Genomic DNA, 23,101 nt, shown 5'->3' on the forward strand with positions numbered 1-23,101 from the left:
GTGGTGGCACACACGTTTAATCCCAGCACTTGGGAGGCAGAGGCAGGTGGATTGCTATGAGTTTGAAGCCAGCCTGGCCTACAAAGTGAGTCCAGGACAGCCAAAGCTACACAGAGAAACCCTGTCTCGAAAAAAAAAATGAAATACTAGCTTGAGACCAGACATATATAGGCATTAATGAGTATGCTGGCCAGTCACTGATCTAGCAGCTATCTTTTACTTGTAATAGTAATTGCTGTGAGAATATTGGGCCTTCCCTTAGAACATTTATATTTTTAAAGAGGGTATGAGAAAAAATATAGACACAGCATTCCACTCATATTCTATCATGATTTAGATTCTGGAGCTAAGTGAGGAATAACACAAAAGCTTTCGGGGCAGAGAGCAATAGTCATTTGTTTTAAATATCTTAATTTTAAAGTTATAAATTATACAGACAAATACAAATTTTCTAGTGTTTTTTGCTGTTGGAAAGCTAAAAGATTCTGATTCCCTGTGCTCTAATTTAATATATTTGCTTCTTTTTCTATATATGTAAAACCTATTAGCATAGACTCACTGAGTTGTTTCTGCTATCTCTTGTGATTGTGGCCAGTAGCCATGTTTTCTACTGTAGTGGGTTTAATAAACCCTTTTCAAGATCATGTTTTAATCTTCTAAGTTATAGATAAAATGCAAAAATGTTCAAAATATGTCAATAGAAATGAGAGTAAGATGTTAATCTAATATTTATTGAGTCATTTCTAGTTTGTATAAAGGAAAACACACTGTGCTACTGTTGTAGTTAGCCAATTTTCCCTGTTTAGGAGTGCTCATTTTCAACTCATTTAGTTGGAAGAGCAAGAATGATGGAGCCTTCTCCCAGGGCCACACTGATACATAAGCATTTATGTCTGTGACACATTTACAGCTAAGTAATACTTTATTATTAACAAGTTATTAACAGTGGATAGTGTTTTCTAGTTAATTTAAAAATATCTTTCAAATATTCCTGGTACATACTATAATTTTAATACACTCTCCAGATTTTTCTGTCTGTTTTCTTGAGACAGAGTTTCACAATGATGCCCAGTCAGTCCTTGAACTTCTAGACTCAAACAGTCCCCTGCTTTGGGCTCTAAAGTAGCTGGGAATGTAACCATATGCACCACACCTCACTGATAACTTGCATTTTAAAAAGTAAGTCAGAAGACAAATAGAAAATTTCTATTATACTGCCATAGTACCTTTCTTCTCTCAGTAACCAAAAGATGCATGGACCTCATGACTTCAGTATTCACTGCACGTCCCAACACAAGCTACTTTTAGCTAATTTTAGAGTTTCGGGTCAGGCTTGTAGTTCTTAACCTCAGAAATGCCATCACACTCACCAGTACTGAGATGAAAATGAGTACCCTGCCCTTGTAAGCATTAAATGCACCTTACCTTTCATAGTAGACCCACCTGTCAAATAATAGAATAGGCTTATATCATCTGACTTAAACAGGTGTATTTTATTTTTGCAAGCTTTGGATTAAAGTTTGTATTTACAAGGTATGGTTGTTTGTTTTGACAAGATGGGTGATAAAACAACTAATTTTGAAATTAGGCATGTATTTAACAGGTTACCACAAACTTACAAAAATCTCCATATACCATTTCACAGAAAATGTAAATACATTTTTATGTCTTTCTTTTGTAGAAGTTACGTGTGTCTCAACAGAAAGGCAGGCAAGATCACAGAGTTTTTTACCTAGCCACATTGTGCATATGAGTGTATATATATACTTTCTCTATGCACAATGTGGCTGTGCTAGGTAGCTGTGTAATGCAACACTGTTGTGCACAGCAGAAAAACAATAAAGGTAAGCTAACAGCCTCTCTTCCCTCTTGAGGTTGGTTAAAAGAGACGTAAAGCATATAAGTTGTTATGCTTCATGATTGTTCTTTGGTTTATGTTGTTGTTAAAACTTCTACAGGTACTTAAAACAGATTCTGAGGAACTCGTCTCCAGAAGCTACTGGGATACACTGAGACGTAACACAAGCCAAGCGCTCTTCTCAGACCTCGCAGAGGTATAATGAAACCTTTCGCAGTCCTTGCACTGGATGCCATCTCATTAATCTAATCATCATTTGGTTTTAGACTCACAAGATGAAGCCTACAATTTTTCTGTTTCTTTTATTCATTTTTAGTTATTGATAAGTACTATATATCATATATAGATAGGAAGAATATAGTTATTGATAAGTACTATATATCATATATAGATAGGAAGAATATTTTAGTATGTTCATTGTACTGACAGGGGCTGCCTATTTATTATTGTCTGTGTTGGTTGACAAGTTAAAATAGGCTTCCAAGCTTATTTAAAAGAAAATAATAGTAAGTTTAAATTAAAGTCCACTTCTTAGAAATTTGAAATAGTAATACAGATTTGATTTGTAAATTTACTGAAATGATTTATCCTACAACATAACAGTGTTGCTTGAAATACTAAAATGTTTCACTTAGCAAAAAATGGCTGCTCTTATGTTAGATTTAAACAATTAAACTTTCTCAACTAATAGTGAGCAGCCTCCCAAAGATAGGGGTGCGGAGTTAAATGGTGGGGTGGCATGAACATTCAGTCCAGGAATGGGGAAGTAGTTTACTTTTACATTACTTAAGACTGCCAGTCCATGTTTAAATAAAAATCAGATTTTGTTTTATTATTGTTTGAATTTAATGCTGTTGGACACTTTAGTGCTACACTCAGAATGGCCCACCTCTATCCCCTAATCATCAGCAGGGATTTAAGTGTTTAATATTAAACTTGACATATAATTTCTTTTCTAAACATTAACTTCAAAAAGTAAAGCACTGCCTGGGCATGGTGGCACATGTCTGTAATCCCAGGACTCCAGGAACCAGAGGCAGTCGGAGTTCTGTGAGTTCAAGGCCAGCATGGTATACCAAGCGAGCCCAGGACACCCAAGGCTACACAGAGTTCAACCTCCAGCATCCATGAAAAGAGCTAGCACAGAAACAAATTATATATTCTTTATGGCAGCAGTGAGGAGAGAGACACAGGAGGACAGATCCCTGTTGCTTGCTGGCCAGGCAATCTAGCTGCATTGGCAGAGTCCAGGCTCATTGAGAGATCCTGTCTTTAAAATTTAGGTGGCTAGTGTTTAAGAAAGACATCTAACATTGATTTCTGGCCCCATGCATACATGTGGGCATATGTGTATACACACACACCAATATAGAAATGAAATTGAAATTGTGACTTTTTTTTTTCCTTTTCTGTATAAAATTTGGGGTGAGGTCTTGATTGCTTGAAGATTGTCTCTTACTGCTCTCCTACATTATAGAAAATGAGAATTAACTGTAAGTCACAACTTACTATAATTTCTCATGTTACAATGGATACTAGTATAACAGAATTTATAGTATTTGTATTTCAAGATTCAAACTGGTTCAGAAGGAAAGCTTATATATTTATATATGTATTTCTTCATTTTATATATAATACACTACCCTTAAAATATTATAGGTAAATCAGATCTTAGCCTCTTATTTTCTCATTTCAAAGCTGCTTAAAACTATTGACATTTTAAATTATAGGTTTTTAAATTATATGAAGAAGATTTGCATATGTCACAGCTGGCACTAATTTGTGACAAAAATAATTCAGGGTGCAATATGACAAGCATATTGTACAATAACAGAAAATAATTTGTCAGTACAAATAAAATTTTTGTGTTGCAAATTCTACTTAGCTATTGGATTATTCAGAAGCCTCATTATATTAAGTTTGAAGACTTCCCTTTGCTGTAGATTAAGGTTATTTTCACATTGTAGCCAATAGAAATTTGTTAAAAGACTATCTTAAAACTTTATTTTAATAGTTTGATGAATTTGTATTTTATACAAATTTTGACATTTAAAGGATAAATAATAATAATAATAAATAACTAGGGAAATTATGTACATGGAAATAGCCCATGGTGGTCTCTTTGGTTTTTCTCTTTATTATGAGAACATCTAAATTCATTTTTTTAACATTAAACAGAAGAATCAGAGGAATAAAGTTTTTATTTTATTTCCGCCTTCTTGTAATTTAGCTTATATGAACTGTTAGGATACCAAGGCTCCTGGTATAGGCCCCACTGACCCCAGTGAGTGCTTAGTTTCAGTACGGGGTTGGGGTTCCCATTTACATTTTCTGTTTGTTTGGTTTTTCCTCTGATGTCAAATGGTTATTTATCCTTCTGTGGTTCTCCATTACCCGAATAACTGCAACCTGAAGCTAATAAGATTGGACACAGAAAGACTGCAAGTGAAGGTCTGCTCTGCTAAGTGAATAGAACAGCCGGAGTGATGTCATTATTGAAACCTGGGCAAACAGTCCTCATCTTAGGCATGCATGTGCTGATGTCACAGCACCGAAGCCAATACTTGTATTACCCATGGGCCCCTCACTTGTGGGGCTCCTGGAATCTCTTATTTTGAAAGGTATTTGTATCACATTTGTAGAGATTTAATTTCAATAACAAATAAGAAAGTATGTACCATATAACAATTATTTTTTACATAATTTTTACATTTTTCCATTATCTTTGAAAAGTTTTTGTCATCCATATCATATCTTAAACTTGAAAAAAATAATCAAAACATGATCAGAATATATTGTATGAAATTTTTTAATTTAAAAAAAAAAAGGAAAGCCAGCCATGGTGGCACACACCTTTAATCCCTGCATTTGGGAGGCAGAGGCAGATGGACCGCTGTGAGTTCGAGGCCATCTTGATCTACAAAGCGAGTCCAGGACAGCCATGGCTACACAGAGAGACTCTGTCTCGAAACCCCCCCCACCAAAAAAAAAAGGAAAAATCTATGAACTGCTCCATTTCTCTAGCTTCCAGACAAGTACACTGGTTTTTCATGCTAATAGACTAGTTCCTACTCTCTTAAGCTCAACTTGAGCATGCCTCCAAAATATCTACCCCATCCTGTTTACATTTTAGCTCTTCGGGTCAAAATAAATTGATTGAGTTAGACTATGTATATAAAAGTCATAAAGGGAAGACCTCTGGCTTTAAATCCTATCCTTTAATCACTAGAACAGCCTACCACCTCCACCCAGTTAATAGTGACTTGGTGTCCTTCCAGGCCTGCTCTCTCCTTACATGGGACACTGAAAGAAGACCTGGGACCTCTTTCATTGTTCACCATTCGTGATATGCTTTACTAGCAAGCATTTGTAAAGATTGTATTGATGCTTGGCCACCTGTGGTATTTTCTCCTCCAGCAACCACATGGGACTGCTGTCCGGTGGGGCCTTCCTATTGGATTCTGACCACTGAGGGTGCTTTGGCCTTCTCAGGGAATTAAAATGAGAATGGGTACTAAGAGTTCTTCTAAACTATAAGGAAACTATATACTGGAGACCAGGAAGAAAATCCAAACTCAATTGCAATTCTAGACAGAACATTTGGGTAATAACTGAAGAATTTCAATAATTTTAACTTAACTCCATAAGCTAGGCATTTGATGGATTTTTATTTGGTTGGGTTTGGGTTTAGCTTTTTGAGATAGGGTTTCATGTATCACCAGCTGGCCTGGAACTCACTAGGTAGCTAAGGCTAACCTTGAATTCTTTATTCTCTCATCTCAGCCTCCTAAGCGCTGGGATTGAAGCCATGTGCAATCACATCTGGATTACAAACTCCAGTTTTTAGGAAAGACATAACTAACCCAAGTAGCAGGTTTTTAAAAGCATGTTAGTGGTATAAAAGAGGGCATCTCTAAGAAGGGAAATAGACAAGCTAGTCTCTAGCACAAACTAATCATTAGAAGAAAATAGTGTTTGGTCCAAAAAGAAAGGATATGAAGATCCAATTAGTGCTGAAAGCCAAAACAATGACCTTTGGGAAACACAGGGAAGAGGGTTTGGAAAAATCAAATTAATATCAATATGTATTTTATGGATGATAAGTGAAATGCAGCTACCACTAGAACCATCTTTTCTAGAAAAACACCGTGCTCCCTGCCTTCTAACAGGTACTATCTCAGCTACACACCTCAGTGGATATAGGCATTTGTGTTGGTATTGGAAACAGTGGCACTGCTTACCCCCTTACATTTCTTATGAGGTGTGACTATTCTAGTTTCCTGACTTGTGTACTTGACTTTAATAAAGTAGGTATGAATCGATGACAAAGTAAAGAAGGAAGGAAAGAAGAGGGCAAAGATTAGTGAAGCACTGAAGTGGGAATTTGCATTAGGAATATGTTTGTTGAAATGTAGTTTATTAAGTTGCATAAAGAAGGAAAATCCTGTGGAATTGGCTTTTTGATCATTCAAAAAATTGTATAATGCTTTTCTTTGAAAAAGTATCAGTGATAAATTACTACTGTAGTTTCTCTTTCTAAATGCAGTATCAACATATTTTAATATCAGTTGTTACATAATAAATGTGGTTAAAGAAAGCTATCTTGTAAAAGTTTGAGTTCATTCTGTCATTTCCATTTAGCCAATATCTTTGAAGAATATAGTTTTCAGATTGTTTAGGGAAAAAGGTTAATTACTTAAATAAAAGTGGCATAAGTAAATGATGTCTAAATAACAAAACATTTTAGATAATTTAAAGTAACGTAACCCATGTGTATAATAACTTCAGGTACAATAATTTTAAAATATAACTATGGCCTTAACAGTTTTGAGAATAATCATCAGTATTGCTCAAATTTCTCTTTTTTTTTTTATTTTGACATTTTAGTTATAGTTACAGTTGTAATTATAGCCTTTGGTCTTTATTCTAATGTTTGTACTTTCACATTCATGGTTTTTTAGATGTTTTATTTTACATATAAAAGTGTTTTGCCTTCATGTATGTACATATATATACCATGTGTGTTCCTGGTGCCTATGGAAATGAGAAGGGGCCATTAGATAACCTGGAACTAGAATGGTTGTGAGCCAGTATGTGGGTAGTGGGAACCAAACTTGGTCCTCTGGAAGAGCAAGTGCTCTTAGCCACTAAACCATCTCTTCCGCCTTTCTTGAGTAATGTTTTAATAACTATTAGAGGGATAGTGAGTAGCCTGCCTTGTTTTGATTTTTTTTTTAACTGCTAATTTTAAATTATGTTTTTTAGCGTGCTGATGACATCACAAGCTTAGTAGCTGATACTACACTTCTGGTTCACTTTTTTGGAAAGAAAGGAAGAGCTGAGCTCAACTTTGAAGATTTTTATAGGTAAGCTAAATTTCGGTTGAAAGTTATTAGAATGCTGAAGTCAGGTGGTTTTGAGAAATCATCTAATACAGTAATACTGTGCTGCTCTGTTCTTAATGGGAACTATTCTGTTTAGTGTCCTCTGCTGTTGCTCTCTGTAGTTATAGCAATGTTACACAGTTATTGAAAGATAAAAAATGAGTACATCCTGTGTATTTGGAAGAGAATTCTTTAGCCTCAATAAACCCCAGTACAAATGGCCAGTATGATCTCTACTCTCCACTGTGCTGTTAACTATTTTGCAGATGAGCAGCCTCAAGGCCCAAGAGAGAGGCTATTTGTTTAAGTACCACTGTCATTAAGCAGTAATCCCTCTCAGAGTGTAAAGCCTTGAGCCATTATATAATTAAATTATTTCCATATAACCTTTTCTAGGAAAGTACATTTACCTTGTTCTGTTTTTTTATTATTTTATCACAGATTTATGGATAACCTACAAACAGAAGTTCTAGAAATAGAATTTCTTTCCTACTCTAATGGAATGAATACTATCAGTGAAGAAGATTTTGCCCATATTCTTCTACGGTATACTAATGTGGAAAATACATCTGTATTTTTGGAAAATGTGCGCTACAGTATACCTGAAGAAAAGGTACTTAATCCCATATATTTATTTTGTTATATCCATTATCTTGAAACATATTATCTAGTAAATGCCAGTTTGTATTGATTTATTGAATAACTTTATTAGCTCAGTTTCTCTGTGAATTAAAACTATTTTTGGATATATTCTATTCTTTTCCTTTTGTATGCCAAATACTCTGTTGATTTTTAATTCAATTAGAGATCAGTGTTCTTAGAAAAGTATTTAAGGCTACAAGTTCGTTTTTTCTTTTTCTTTTTTTTTTTTTTTTTATTTAATTGTAAAAAAAATGTTTAATCGACAACATAATTCCTGCACTTAAGGCTCAGTTTTTTGTTTTGTTTTTTTTTTTTCAAGTTATGACTATTAACATTTTTCAAGAGAATTTTGATGAGTTATTTTGGAGTTTTGGCTAGTACCAAACAGCTGGTATTGACATTGTTTCTGTCACCTGCTCTTCATTTCTAAAGCACCTCTAATAAAAGGTCATTTGAAGAGTGCCATTGAGTGAGTGATCTTATCTGCATTTGAAATGAGGTTTTTGAACAAGTTTGGATGGCATGAATGGTTTAGAACCTGGGACAACTACTTGACTATTTGCTTCGTTGCAAATGTGGTGTCAGCCCTTTTGAACACTTGCATTATCTAATGGTATTTGAATGCTTCACTGCAATCAAATAGAAACTGCTGTCACAAGTATCCCTCTAAGCCTGGGGTGTTTGGGATCTATTGCCTTCTATTTGTGTTTATAGCAGGACCTGGCTAAACTACAAGAAAACCTGCAAATAGATTGAGTTTGTTTAGAGTGGATACACTGTGTCAGTATTAACAATTTCAGAAAGGGGGTGGGGAGGCTTGATGCATCTGGCTGTTACTTTACACTATCTTTTACTCAAACAACTTTATCTGTTTACCCACTAAGCTGGATTTCCTAACCAGCAGACAATTCCCTAGAAATAAAAATCATAAATTGTGCTATTTAAGCTATTACAGTATTATATAAAAGGACCTTTAATCTGTTTGTCTTTTTTTTCTAAATGGAAACATGAAAAACTATAACTTACAAGGTCAAATTGTTACAGGCTGACTTTATAGAAACCTTTTACAATTTATTTTACAATTAATTTTTATATCTGAAATTATTCCAAAATAAAAAATCTGAAGTTAAATTCAACTTTTCTACAAATTTAATTGTAGAAGTATCTCCACAGTTATAGGAAAATTGCATCATCATGGATTCGGATGGTGATTGCTTGTTCAGGATTCCCCATCAATCTCTCAGAACAGCCTTGCAGGCATTGACATTTCTTTTGGAAAAAGAGAAACTAAGGACTTTACACACTTGTCCCCTCTAACCCGAGACTCTCAGGCGGTGTTCTTCTGTTGTACTCTGCTTAGATCTCTTCCTCCAATCCACCACTCAGCCCTTTCTTCCCAGGGAAACAGAGAAAAGCTGATACTTGAATGGCACTTAACATTTCTAAAGTAATCTCATTTTCATTCACAGATATTAAATATTTATAAGGCTTTATTATAGGAGCAAATGATAAAGTGACAGGATAGGTGAATTCTTCAGTAGAAACATGCGTTACTAGGAAGATAAATATAAATGCTGTCAAGAGGATCAAGAATATGAAGACTGAAAAGAAGGCTAGCTGTTAGGGAGGGTTCGTCAGAAGCAGTTTGAGCAGAGCCTGTATGTAATGTGCTGTGCGAAAATCTGGATAGCAAGTATTTCAGAAAGGAGTGCAGCAAATGGCAAGGGCCGTTGTTTGAGGAAATGCTAAAAGATATTTCATTAAAAACCATGAGAGTAGTAGGTGATGTGAAGGGAGAGTTAGGTAGTTGTCAGGTTTGATAGAACAAAAGAGGTGGGGGCTTAGATTTAATTCTACTAGTGATACTGAGTGGTGGAAAGCTCTTGTCATGGTTAAACTTTAAAGCTGTGGGTCTGGGGAACTCCCTTCTAGTTAGTTCCCCAGCTGCTCAGCACATCCTTATTGGTGCTCCTTCATTTGCCCCTACAATCAAAGCCAAGATTTGGGAAGCTGGACCTGTTGACTGTCTGCTCTTTTTTTTTTTTTTTTTGTATATTTCTCAATTATTTAAGTTTTGTGTATTATATTCAAGCTTGAGATACATTATTTTATTTCAAATAATGTTCCTGTTAACTGAAGTAAGACCAGAGGAGGAATTGCAGGAATTGCAGCCTATGGACATGGCATGAACAGCTGCTCTCAGCACAGGTCCTCATTCTCAATATCTCTGGTGTCAGTCTTCTCAGTGCCACTTTCTGCAGTCACTACATTTCCCCCTGGTGTCTTAGCTGTGTCATTTTCATGACTGAACAAGTTCAATTAGATGACAGTTGATACTGTGTCAATATTTTGATTTTTGTATTGTCATTATAAACATACTGATGAGCTGATGCCAAATCATGCAAAAGAATAAATGTGTACAGAAAATGAGTTTGGTTTTTTTTTTTTTTTTAAATCGGTTTAAGAAATGGTATTTAGCGGACTATCATAATTGGAACTTTTCCATCCATTTTCTTTGAAATACTTTAGGAAACTTGATGTTGACAGGACAGTGCTTTAACAGAGTTTACTGTTATTAGAATAGCAATGATACCCAATAGAAATAAGTCTGCATGAGTCCTAAGTTTATTTAAGAATTTTTTCCAAATACATGTGGCACTCTTGCTTATGAAATATATTACAGATCCTAATGCTTTGTTCTATTACATACATTGCACCTATTCTAATACAGCTGTCAATACTAATTGTTGCACGTTTATTTTCCCAAAATAGGGCATCACATTTGATGAGTTCAGGTCATTTTTCCAGTTTCTAAACAACTTAGAAGACTTTGCAATAGCTCTCAATATGTATAACTTTGCAAGCCGTTCTATAGGACAAGGTAAGAAATCATCCTTCAAAATGTCAATGTCAAAATGTCCCTACCTTCTTCCCAGAAGTTTTGGAAAGAGGCTAGTGAGATGCCTAACCTGCTTCTGCTTACTCGAAAGCCTGGTTTTATAGTTTCTTTTTTCTTTTTTCCATTTTTTCTTTTCTATCTTTCTTTTTTGTTTGTTTGTTTGTTTTATAATTTATGTGAGAAATCAGTTCTGAAACATAAAAGTATGCAAAGTCTAGGGAGATATGCTGATTTCTTACTGGATTTATTTTTGGCCTTTAATTTCCTAGTATGAAGAATAACTAATAATGTTTATTATAAAAGGTCTAAGAAGAAACCTCATGACTCCTTTATACTATCAGAAAACATATGTCTACTTGTAGGCACTGCTGCTGGCCATTCTCCAGTTCCACAAATTCTCATTGGTCTTTACCTAATCAGAAACCAGAAGTCCATGAGCAGAACCTTTACTAACATAACATTACTTTACATTAACCAGTTGTTGAGAGGGATATATAAAAGTGATTATCTTTTTTTTAATTTACAAAGAGATACATCTGACCTGTAACTTCAAATACTGGTTTCCTCAGGACTGCCTCACTCTTTGCTCATTGGTTGGCTAAAAAGCCAGATCCTTTTCCTAGGATTCTCTCCCTTATAACCACTTCCTTATTAAAAGTTCATGCTGTGTAGGGTCTGTTCATGTCTTGAAGGCAATTTTACCTGTGTTTGCTAGAATCTAGTATGTTAAATTTCAAATTATATTGTTGAGTTTTGTTTGGATTTTTTTTTTCAAATTCTAGGGGAAAGACAAACTATCCCTACATGATGATAATTACTTCTCTCCAAAGCATAGGAAGGGAAAGAGCATTGACCCTGGGTTCCACTCCAGGTTCAAAACACTTGCACCCACATGTTGTACAACCTCATTTTATTCATTGGTTAGGAGAAATCTAAAATTTTTGATACTTCTTTCTTTCTCTAAACTGTATGTTCAAACATCGGAAGTCATGTCTCCATAAATGAAATATATTTTAATATGTAATATACCACATATTTAATATATAATATATCTTAATGGAATAATATATTCTTTTAAAACGAAATTAGTATCAGTTGATTTGGTTCAGAGCAGAAGTTGCTCTCTTATGGAACTAGAAAACAGGAAAAAATGTATCGTGTCACCTTTCAAATGTATGGAATAATACCCACATGCTCCTTTTCTGTTGCTTCTATCAGTGCCTCAATTAAAGAATCTTTCAGTAGCACCTAAGCAGCATTCCTTCCATTAGCTATTCCTGAAACACACAGAAGACTCGCCCAAAACAAAAATTAACCTTTCTGTGGCAAAGCTGCTGTGGAAAACGTTTCCCTCCTTTCTATGGGAGCGTACAGGTTCTTGACTTCACCATCTATGCAGCACTTGCCCAGGTCCTCTGGGTTCTCCTTTGGCAAGGCTGCTCTTCATCAAGTACTCTGTAACCTCTGCTCTCAAACAGCACGTGTTCCCTCAAGTGCTCTCACCTGTCACTTCTCTGCTGAAACCATCCATCCTTGGGGGCTTAGCTCCAGTACATAATCAAAGCCTTTGAAATCATTGCCTGCTCTTTGTCCCTCCTCCCTCCCTCACACTGTAGACAGAATTAGTTAATTAGTCCCTCGCCTTCAAATTCTCAGCATTTTCCTGGCACATTTTGCGTGATCCTGTATAATGGTTCTTCCTGAAAATCTTGTCTCCCTACTGAACTGTTCCTTGGGAATGTATTTGTCTTAATAATCTCTTAAATGTCTCTTCCCGGCAGTAGCTACTTGGTCAGCATTCCTTGATTGAGAGTGTATTATTAACCCAGTGGCTCTTTTCATTAAAACCAGTGTCATCTTTTTCCCTGAGAGACAGCATGTTTAGTGAAAGTCATGTGCTGTATACCATCAGGGATCCTGCTTAGAAAAACTTTTACAACCTTTGCTGTAATTAACACCATTACTAAAAAAAAGTACTGCTTTTTCTTTTTTTGTGACATTTATCTAGATGAATTTAAACGTGCAGTGTATGTAGCTACTGGACTGAAACTTTCACCACATTTGGTGAACACTGTCTTCAAGATTTTTGATGTTGACAAAGATGACCAGCTAAGTTATAAAGAATTTATTGGGATTATGAAAGACAGACTCCATAGAGGATTCCGGGTAAGCCTGTAGATTTCAAGCCTATCAATGATCCATTTTAAATCTAAGTTCAGAAAGAACTTAATATGAAACTTTAAGGTTATAAACATGAAGTGCTTTAAAAAAAAAAAAAGAAAGACTAAGATGATAGGCCTTACCTGCTTTCAAAAACAGAGATGATAAACAATCATTTTAAATATATATGTATATATATATGTGTGTGTGTATATATATATTTGTATATAATTTGACTTGTAACTCACTTTTATATTCAGTTAGGGGAATATATTTATTGCTGTTTTGAGAGAAGGGTATTGCCATTTGGGTTTTTTGTTTTCTCTCTAATGTGGTCTTCAGACTTGGTAGTAAACAAAGAAACATCGCTGTTCCTTCTGGCACATCAGCTGTTTCCTGTAGGGAACTGAAGCCTTAAGTCAGTACATATTCATTACTACCTATAAAATAAACTGAAAATAACCCTTGTTTTCTGAACTGTTTTTCCTGCTGGCATACTAAAAAGTAACAGGAGTTTATCTACCCTTTTCTAAAAATCATTTTTTTAAAAATTGCAGCTATAATGTGGCTTAACCACTGTTTACACATCTGACATAATGGCTATTTAAGAAACAGGAAAAGAAAAAGTCCTTTTGAAATTAACAGCTACTACAGGCAGCATTCTTTCTGTTTAAGGGATAAACATTTTAAACAGGAAAATCCATATTTAGAAAAAATAAAGATTATCATCTTAGACATTGTAATTCAATGATTTGTTTAATGACTTTTCAGCCCAAGCTATCTTGGCAAAGAATCTGTTGTACTTAAGTGCCACCTAGTGGTAGCTTGTTAACATTTCAGATGACACTTGTAAGGATGTACTTAGAAATCCACTTATTTTTCCTCTAAAATGTTATATTTAGTATGAACTATTCTGTTAGCCTTTGGCACAATTTTCCCTCTTAAGTACCATGACTCTCACTTCTGTTCACTACTCTGTGTGTGCCTGTGCTTCCATAGTGTTCTACTTGTATTTGCACACATTATTTTCTTTGTTTTTAACTGGCAAATACTCACAGTATGTTTATGGGATACAATACATGATACATGAATACATTGTGGAGTAATAATCTAATTGATCTAATCTTGTACTTCTTTCCAGTGTGAGCCATTTAAATTTATTTTTTTAGCAGTTTTGAAACACACATGGTTATTAGCTATAGTCACCGTTCTGTACAGTTGATCTTGAAAGGCCTTCCTCCTGTGTGACTGGATCATTGTCTTACTGGTTCACATTCCCCTGTGTCTGCCGACCTTCCCCGCCTCTGGCATTCAGCACCATGCTCTAGTATCCATCAGTCTGACTCACAGATTTCAACCTATGAATTAACTAATGCTAGATCTCCCCTCACATACATCTCAACATTAGTAATTCTTTATTCCACAGGGTTATAAAACAGTCCAGAAGTATCCCACCTTCAAATCCTGCCTGAAAAAAGAACTTCACAGCAGATAAGTATGTTAACTTAGGTTTATCCTAATTTTCCCAGCAATATAAAGAGCAGCCATTATTTTTTATAACATCTAGACAATAGGTGAGAAGCAACCAGGATTAGAGCTCAGTGGTAGATCACATGTTCAATCCCATGTACCACAAGAGAAGAAATAATAGTTTTATCACCTACAGTTTGTTGGGGACAGTGAGGCTGTTTGCTAAGGGGCTGAGGACATGGCTTAATTGGAATTGGAAGAATGCTCAGCTAGCACACAGGAGGCCCTGGCTCCATCTCCAGAGCCCCATGAAGCAGGTGTGGTGCTGCACAGCCCTTTTCCCATTGTTGGAGATAAGAGCAGGGGAGTCGGGAATCAAGGCCATCCTCAGCAACATCTCCAGTCCCAAGCCATGCTGGGACACAGGAGATCCTGTCTCAAGAAAGGAAAAAGGAAGGAAGGAATTTTTTGTTGTTTTGGTTTTGTTTGTTTGTTTGTTTGTTTGGAGACAGGGTTTCTCTGTGTAGTCTTGGCTGTCCTGACCTTGAACTCACAGTGATCCACCTGCCTTTGCCTCCCAAGTGCTGGGATTAAAAAGTGTGTGTCACCACGCCCGGCTGAAGGAAGAAATTTTCTGTTAAGTTTGCAGTTCTGTATCTGTGCAGGTATAATCTAAGCTGTACTTTGTAACACAGGATCTTTAGCACCTAGGGAATTTGTGTTACTCTTTTGTGGGAACGTGTCTAAAGTGTTGCTACAAAAATGGTAGCTTTACTATTAAAGAATAAGTTTAGTTCATGATGCTACAGTAAGCATTCTTACTTTGATTCTCACACACAGATATACTCCTCGCCCCTGTTTGCATTGTTGATAATCAAACCTGGGGCCTTGGGCATGTGAGGCGGCGGCTTTATCGCCTGTTCACATCCCTGGCTCTAGACTTCTATGGTTTTGAACTCATGATCCCCCTGCTTCTACCTTCATAGTACAGGGATTGTATGCCTTAACAACCATGGCCCTTATTAGATTGATAACTCATTTAACAACAGAGAAGAATCAAAAATTAGAAAGTGACGTCTCAAGGTAACTTGCTAGTAAATAACAAATCAGTATTTGAGCTGCCTTTGTTCTCATGGTAACACTAAATTTTTTACTTATTATGTTAATCACTTTCCATTGTAGTAATTAAGGATGAGTCAGGAAGTCTGTCCTATTTTTGATTGAATCAAAGAAATATCTCAAACTTGTTAAGCTCCAGAAAGAAGCCTGTTTTTGTTTTTAACATCATAATAACTATGTAATTTTGGTCAGTTGTGTTAGGTTCCCATAATGATAGTTTTGTTGTTTATTTCGAGATGAGTATGTTTCCCACAGTGGTTTATAAAAAGAAAAAATAAACTTCTTTGTGTCTTTACATATTTCCTGTGGCTGTGATAAAATACGTTAGTAAAAGCCACTTAAGGGAGAAAGGGTTTGTTCCAACCCACAGTCTAAGGGTACCACACTTTGTCATCTTTGAGAAATGTAAAAGAAATGGTAATATTGCTACTTTCCTCAGAGAATTTATGGGCTTTCAATATGCTACTATTTGCTTTTATCCTTCTAAAAAGGAACTGCAGTGTTCAGTATTTTGTGAAGTGGCTTTGAGGCCTCCTATTACATGGAATCCACTTTGAAATTGGTGGCCCAAAATAGTGAGAGAAGAGCAGGCTTACTTATCTGTTAAGGTAGCTGCTGCCATTCAGCTGCATGGGGTCGTCTGTACTTCTGTTTGGAGAAACTGTACTACCTTATGAAACAAGAACAATGCTCCAAAAGAGGACATAGTGCTGCCGCCCCTTAAATAGTGTCCCATCCTAGTGTAACAGCGTCACACTGACACCACCGCCTCTTCCTATTAGTGCACAGAACCGTAACGCAGAGTGATGACCGAAATCTTTACCTTTCCAAAAATGAGTGTTAAAGAAGCCGCTTAACAAAGTGTGAACTTGGGCCAGTGAGGTGTCTCAGTGGATAAATGCACTTCCACAAAGCGTGACAGCCTGAACCTCATGATGGAATTTGATAACAGACTCACACATCCACACCACGCTACATTCTCATGGGTCCCCCATGCACAAATACAAACAAAGAGAGTCTTTAAAAAGCTATGAACTTTTAAACCTAAGTTTTTAAAATATTTGATTCTTATATTTTATATGGACTGTGTTTAGATGCCTGACTACTTTATGTAGCTTTTTTAAATTTTTTATTTAACGTTACTACCTTGAATTACATGAATATTACATTGGCATTGCGTATGTGTGTGTATTTTTTTTTTTTAACTAGATCCTCCTAAAACAGTGATTGAAGAATTATGGTCTACGTGACAAGGCAAGAGGCAAGTTTCTGAGAGTGGATCCCAGTGTGAGGTCAGAGCATGCAGAAAATAAAGGGAAAGGTGGAATTTACCTTTTTTTCCCCCCTTGAACTGAGTTTGTCAATGTAAAGCAGGAAAACTGCATCTTGTGATTACAAACGTTAGCCCTGGGTTTGACCCCAAACACCACCAAGAGAAAACTTACCACATATGTAAATATAACGAGCTGAGCTTTCACTTTGATTGGCCGGTCGGAACTTTTTCATTCCCTCCACAGTACATGGGTAGTCCTGATGGCTAGCTGAGAGTATTTTTAGATTGTTTATTTATTTATTAGAAATGTCCTTTATTTCAAAATAATGTATGAATGATAGAATATAACAGACCTAAAAATGGAAACACATTTTCTGGTTTGGACTGTACTGTTTCAGGTTTGTCCTAAGACCCTTAGAGTTGTTAGGATGTCCCTGTTATTTATCTTGTATTTATTTGTGTTGAAGTAATTTCAGAAAACAAGTGAAAATTTACTAAGTAATACGATGGTTTACAGTGTACTTTAAACTTTTAAAAGTACTTATGTAATATACATTGTTAGGTTTGTGTAGATTTTTGTTTGTTTTTTCTGTTCTTTGTGTGTTTTGTTTGTTTGGTTTGGGGGATTTTTATGTTTTTCTTTTTTGTTTTTTCAAAGCCAACAGAATTTCAGGTTTGTTTTTTTTTTTTTAAAGAAATTTAGATTTTTGTGTTTTGTTCTTTGGGGCCGGGGGCTTAACAAACACAGCAATCATGTGATGCTGTTAAAAGCAAGGGCAGTGGTAGTAGTAATAACCATCATCATTATGGTGGAAACAAGGTGTTGCTCCTAATTGCAAGTGGAACATTTGGAAATAATATTAGTAGCATATTGGATATTGGTAATATGTCTATAGCATCAAAACTAACGCAAATGGCTTAGAACTTCGATATGTATTTAACAAGTAGAAGATGTTTTATTTCTTGCAAAAGGACCACATGCAAAATTGATCCAAACAGCCAGTAGTGAAGAATCATGTATGTATAATCCATTATATCTAAACTATGTCTTAAAAAGGGGAAATAAAACTTTCTATTGAAAGAAAAAAACTCACTTGAGAGACTCATCAGAAGGGTCACAACTCAAAGCCTGCCTGGGCTATAGTGCAAGCTCAAGGCACCTCAGCAACTTAGAAGAACCCTGTCAATAATAATAATTAGCTTAGTGGCAGAGTGCATGCCTACCATGTGTGAGGCCTTAGCTTTAATTCCCAACACTAAAAAAGAGTAGAAAATGAAAAGAGAATAAAAAGAAAGAAAGAAAGGGAAAAAAAATCCTATAACAGACCTAAAAATGGAAACACATTTTCTGGTTTGGACTGTACTGCTTCAGGTTTGTCCTAAGACCCTTAGAGTTGTTAGGATGTCCCTAGATTTTCACATTGGAAAAGAATTTGCGAATACTTAATAGAACTTTGGCTACCTGGTAAAATTGGTTTATACAAGGGTACGATAAAATAATAGAATGAGTTTAAGTTAATATATTTGTATATTGCATGTTAAAATATTATTAAATTAATTAATCTTCTTTCATAATATGTACTTAGTACAAATTGCATACACTCCTTATGTTTTTGCATATGAAATAGGAAACACTGGCTTTATTTTTCTAATTTATTGAATGTGAAATTGATCTGCATCAGCATATTTATAAAAGTAATGTTATTTCAGTGTTATTAGCTCTGAGTATGTGTTTTTAGACCTTTCTACATTCTTTGTCTGATATTATTTATTGCACCAATAGAGAAATATAAATGTGCAAGTGTATTAGAGTCATGCTTATGTAATTTCACTTGCTTTGAAACTTTAGTCATTTGATGACTAAACAGAGACAGAGATGCCTACCCACTCATTTACCATGTTTCAGGCCTAGATTGGCGTATGTATGTATATATATATATATATATTTGAGAAAATACAAATTAATATTTGGCTATAACTTATATTATTATACATATAAACATAGAAACCTTGTTAATATGGATTAAAGTTAAATAAACTATTTAAAGGTCTTTTATAAGCTTGTTATTGACCTAGGAAATAACACTATATTATATGTACAGTCACTATTCTTTATTCCTTTATTATAAGTGGGTTTGTTTATAAGGTGGCAAGATAATGCAAAAATGAGACTAAATAAAATATTCTGAACAATTAGTATGGTAAGAGAACAGTGGAGTACAATGACTTACCTCATAGCACTCTTAAACCTTTTTGTCTATGAATTGGAAGTAGAAATATCTCACTGAGATGTTGGTTAATCAATTGAAATAATTTTTAATGTTTTACAAACAATGCACTAAATACACATATGTTAGCTTCAAATTTTTCTTCTACAAATTTCACAGAAATTAAGCTCTACAAAAAATTTTAGTGTTCTGCTTTTTGAAGAAAGCCTACATGATAAATGGTACTGGTACTTGTCAGAATAGTTTATAATACATTGTTTTAGCTTAAAGTCCAATTGTTACTATAAATCTTAATTGTGAATCTATATGTGTTACATTGTTATATTATCTTAAAATAAATGTACCTCCTTTGAACCAAGAAACATTGATGTATGCTAGTGTGTATGTCAGTGAACTAATTTCTTTCTGAAAATAACACTTTCTAACTTGGAAAATCTTTATGGGTTACCATTGATCATAAACCCACTTCCATCATAATACGCACCATCAAACCAGACTCATGATACCTCTGTAGACAAGTAAATGCAGAGTCTTGGATCCTTCCCGGAGTATTTCAGAGGGATCCTCGTCTTAGAGAGTTGGAAAGAGTTTGAGAAAGTTTACATGGACTTAATGGAGTGTCTAGTTTGCGTCACTGAACTAATCACTTAAATGGCTTTAAATGAAGCCAAAACTACAGTAGCCCATGTTTCTAGTGTTGTTGTTTTATAGGAGTTACCTTGCCTAAAGAAAAACCTAGAAATGATATTTTAAAAGTGTATTAGTTATCTTTCTATCCTGTTTGGTTTGGTGTTCATTTCATTAGACACCCTCACTTTGAAGCCAAGGAGGGACTCAGATTCCTTGGCTCAAGCAGTGATGTGGATTCAGTCTGGTGAGTTCTTGTCGCATAGGTGCATGTCACCTCACCTCATCTTACTTCTGCAGTGCTTGTAGTCCTGGAGTATGCGAAAATGTGAATTGTGTAATATTCAGTAAATAAAATGAAAACCATAAGTGATAAAAAAAAAATTTTTTCTTTTTCTTTTACGGGCAACATTTTTTACTTTCTTAGAAGCTCATGAAATAATAGCTTACCATTATCACATGTTATATTCTTTGAAATATCATCTTTGTAATTAATTGTCTTTGAATTATAATTAATATTTTAGCATTTTAAAAATAATGACATACCTATAATTATAACCGTATGCAGTAAGTATGCAATGCTTGTAGAACATAAAAGGGTTACTATGAGCTGGGCACAGTAGCACATGCCTATAATAAGCACAGTGCCAGCACTTGGGAAGGCAGAGGCAAGTGCATCTCTGTGAGTCTGGGGCCAGCCTAGTCAACAAATTCTACAGTCAGCCAGGGCTACACACAGAAACCCTGTCTCGAAAACCAATTTTTTTTAAAAGGTTACTGTGAAATTCATCTTTCAAGGGCAATTTTGTCCACTTAGTGAAGGACAAGAAGGACATGCGCTAACAGGAAAGAGGTAGAGAACAAGCACAGGGAGTAGGGATCTGAATAGGAAGTGATTTTTTTTTTTAAATCGAGACTAGGTAACAGGAAAAATTAATCTTGAATACGTGGGCATAAAGGTAAACATGATATTATGAATGATGTTATATGTTCTCACATGAATTCCAGATAGCGAAGATGGTTTTAAAGAGTACGTGGTATGGTTTGCTGTCCCTTGAAGTTGAATGACACAAAATTGTTACCTCAACCTTTACCTCTGGATTAGAGTATCCTGATGTACGCACTTACAGTTTATAATTTTATATGTCCAGAAGTCTAGTAAAATGGTATATAATGAAAAAATAAGAAATTAATTTATCGTGTTGATATGACATGATCTGCAAGACATTTATATGGGAACACAGTAGAGTTTAAAGTGTGTACTCTGCTACTGTTTTGCTCAAAATATATTTCATTACATAGTACTGTATTGTAGTTGTATTCACTATATCAGCAGTTCTCAACCTGATGCAACCCCCTGGGTGTTGAATGGCCCTTTAACAATGGTCTCCTAAGACCGTTAGAAAACACAGTTATTTATATTATGATTCGAGTCATAGCACTAGGAAAATTAATTACAAAGTAAAAACAAAAATAATTTTATATTAAAGGATGGCAGCATTAAGAAGGTTGAGAACCACTGCATATTTTAAAAGCCAAAGAACTATAAAGTCTCATGTTTAGTCAAAATTAATAACTTTCTCCATTTCAGTTTGCTAAAATGTTCATGCACCTAATTTAGCTGTAACTAACTCATTCTAGATTCATCTCTAACACTCTGTACTGCTAATGAATTTGAACATATACACATAAGCCCTTTGTTATTCTGCGAATCCCTGTTGATGGTCTCCATCTACTGACCCCACTCACCTGTAACAGAGCTATCTTTTTAGGACCTCCAACCCTAAGACATCCTCTGTGCTTTTCTTTTTCTGGAGAACACTACAAAGTGATTTTTTTTTATGTGTTCCTTGAAAACACCCTTGGAGAATAGTCTGTCCAGAGACAGCAGTCTAGGGCAGCACATCTCATCTCTCCCTCTACATTGTAGACAGCAGTCTAGGGCAGCACATCTCATCTCTCCCTCTACATTGTAAACGCATCGTCCCATTCTATTCCAGCTCTCAGTGTTCTTCTCAAGAAGTTTGCCTTCCCTTTGGGAAGCTGAAGTCTTGCTCATTCCTGTTCCATAAGATTTCTCCTTGATGTACCTTGATACACGTGCATGGGACAGTAGTGTTTTATCTGCCAGCCCCCAGCATCTAGTAGTGAAGATAATTTTTTGAAAGATGTATTTTGAGAATGTCCTTTCCTTCTGCCTTCTCTGCCTGTTTTTTCCTGAAACATCTGTTATTCGGATAACAGACCGCCTTTATTCAACCTGTAATCTTATCTTCCCTCTACTATTTATTCATCTCTTTGTCTCCTTATGGTACCTTGATATGTTTTATATTTATTCATTCTGTTTAAATTTTTTATTCTACTCTTAAATTGGTCTGAATTATTCTGTCCTCTATTTATGTTTCATATATTCTATTAATTATTTCTAATTGTCTAATTTCAATTCTTTGATATTCTCTCCTACTTCTTTTATTGCCTTATTCTTTTTTGTGCATTTATATATTAGGCTTCTCATATTACAGGTTTTTGTCTAATATCTATCTGATAGTTCTTTGCTCTATGCTTATGTTTTACAACACATTGGAATCTGTGCGTGGATACAATGAGCTGTTAATTGGTGGATTTCCCTTTCTGCTTTTCCGGCCAGCCTGTTTGCCTGTGAAGCCCCTTTACCATCAGCACTGACAGGTCTTTTCTCTGGCTGGCTAGAATTCTGCCAGGAAGTTCAAAGCTTTATTTCTAATTTGTTCAGAACTGAAAAGATATTTTGGATTCCCCTTTCTTTCTCTGGGTTCCTCCATCTGTGCATATTATCCTTTGGAAGCTCCGAAGCTTCTCTGCTGGCATATGTTAGGGAGGAGAAAGAAGGAAAGGCAGAGAAGACCCTGAAATCTAAATGCCTCCTAAGCAGCATTTCAGCTAACCATGCTATTTACAGTACAAGCTTTGGCGTTAGCACAATCCTTAATTTCTAGCTTTGAGGAACTCAACTGTGGGAATCCACCTCTTTCACAGTTCTCTTCCATTATAGGCATTTGTATTCTTTTGATCTAAGTTAGTTAGTTACTGTCCATTTCTGAAACTTTTTAAAAAAAAAATCCTTTTCCTATATTACCATTTCCAATTTTCCATGAAGAAGACAATTTTACTTTTAAAAAATGAGTTTTTATTCTATTATTTTAGTATAATTTCAAGGAGTAGCAGAAATATGGGTCCAGAACAACATAGCATTTAAACTCTGTTTGGAATATATCTGGAAATATACCTAAGAAACTTATGAATGGCTGTCTTTGGAGATTGGGATTCATTGTTATGTTCTTATATGTATTGAGCCACTGCTGAACTGTTTTTGAATGTTTTTAATATGACTCTTTATGTTTTTGAAAGATTCATTAGTTTTATATGTTTTGATTGTTTACCTCTATGTATGTATTTCATCAC

General features: G+C 35.2%; 1 protein-coding gene across 2 annotated transcripts in view; it reads left to right on the top strand.

Moving 5' to 3' along the window:
• Micu3 (mitochondrial calcium uptake family member 3) overlaps positions 1-17,474 on the top strand; it is a 75,410-nt gene extending 57,936 nt beyond the window's left edge. For both annotated transcript variants that reach the window (XM_051169961.1, XM_051169962.1), the window contains 7 exons: positions 1,959-2,054; positions 7,124-7,224; positions 7,684-7,855; positions 10,657-10,765; positions 12,792-12,949; positions 14,370-14,438; positions 16,742-17,474. In XM_051169961.1, the coding sequence (XP_051025918.1) occupies positions 1,959-2,054; positions 7,124-7,224; positions 7,684-7,855; positions 10,657-10,765; positions 12,792-12,949; positions 14,370-14,438 (705 nt within the window). In that variant the 3' untranslated portion in view covers positions 16,742-17,474. The remainder of the gene's footprint in view (positions 1-1,958; positions 2,055-7,123; positions 7,225-7,683; positions 7,856-10,656; positions 10,766-12,791; positions 12,950-14,369; positions 14,439-16,741) is intronic.
• The last annotated feature ends 5,627 nt before the right edge of the window (positions 17,475-23,101 follow it).

The sequence above is a fragment of the Acomys russatus genome, chromosome 27 (genome assembly GCF_903995435.1).
Source record: "Acomys russatus chromosome 27, mAcoRus1.1, whole genome shotgun sequence".
NCBI lineage: Eukaryota > Metazoa > Chordata > Mammalia > Rodentia > Muridae > Acomys > Acomys russatus.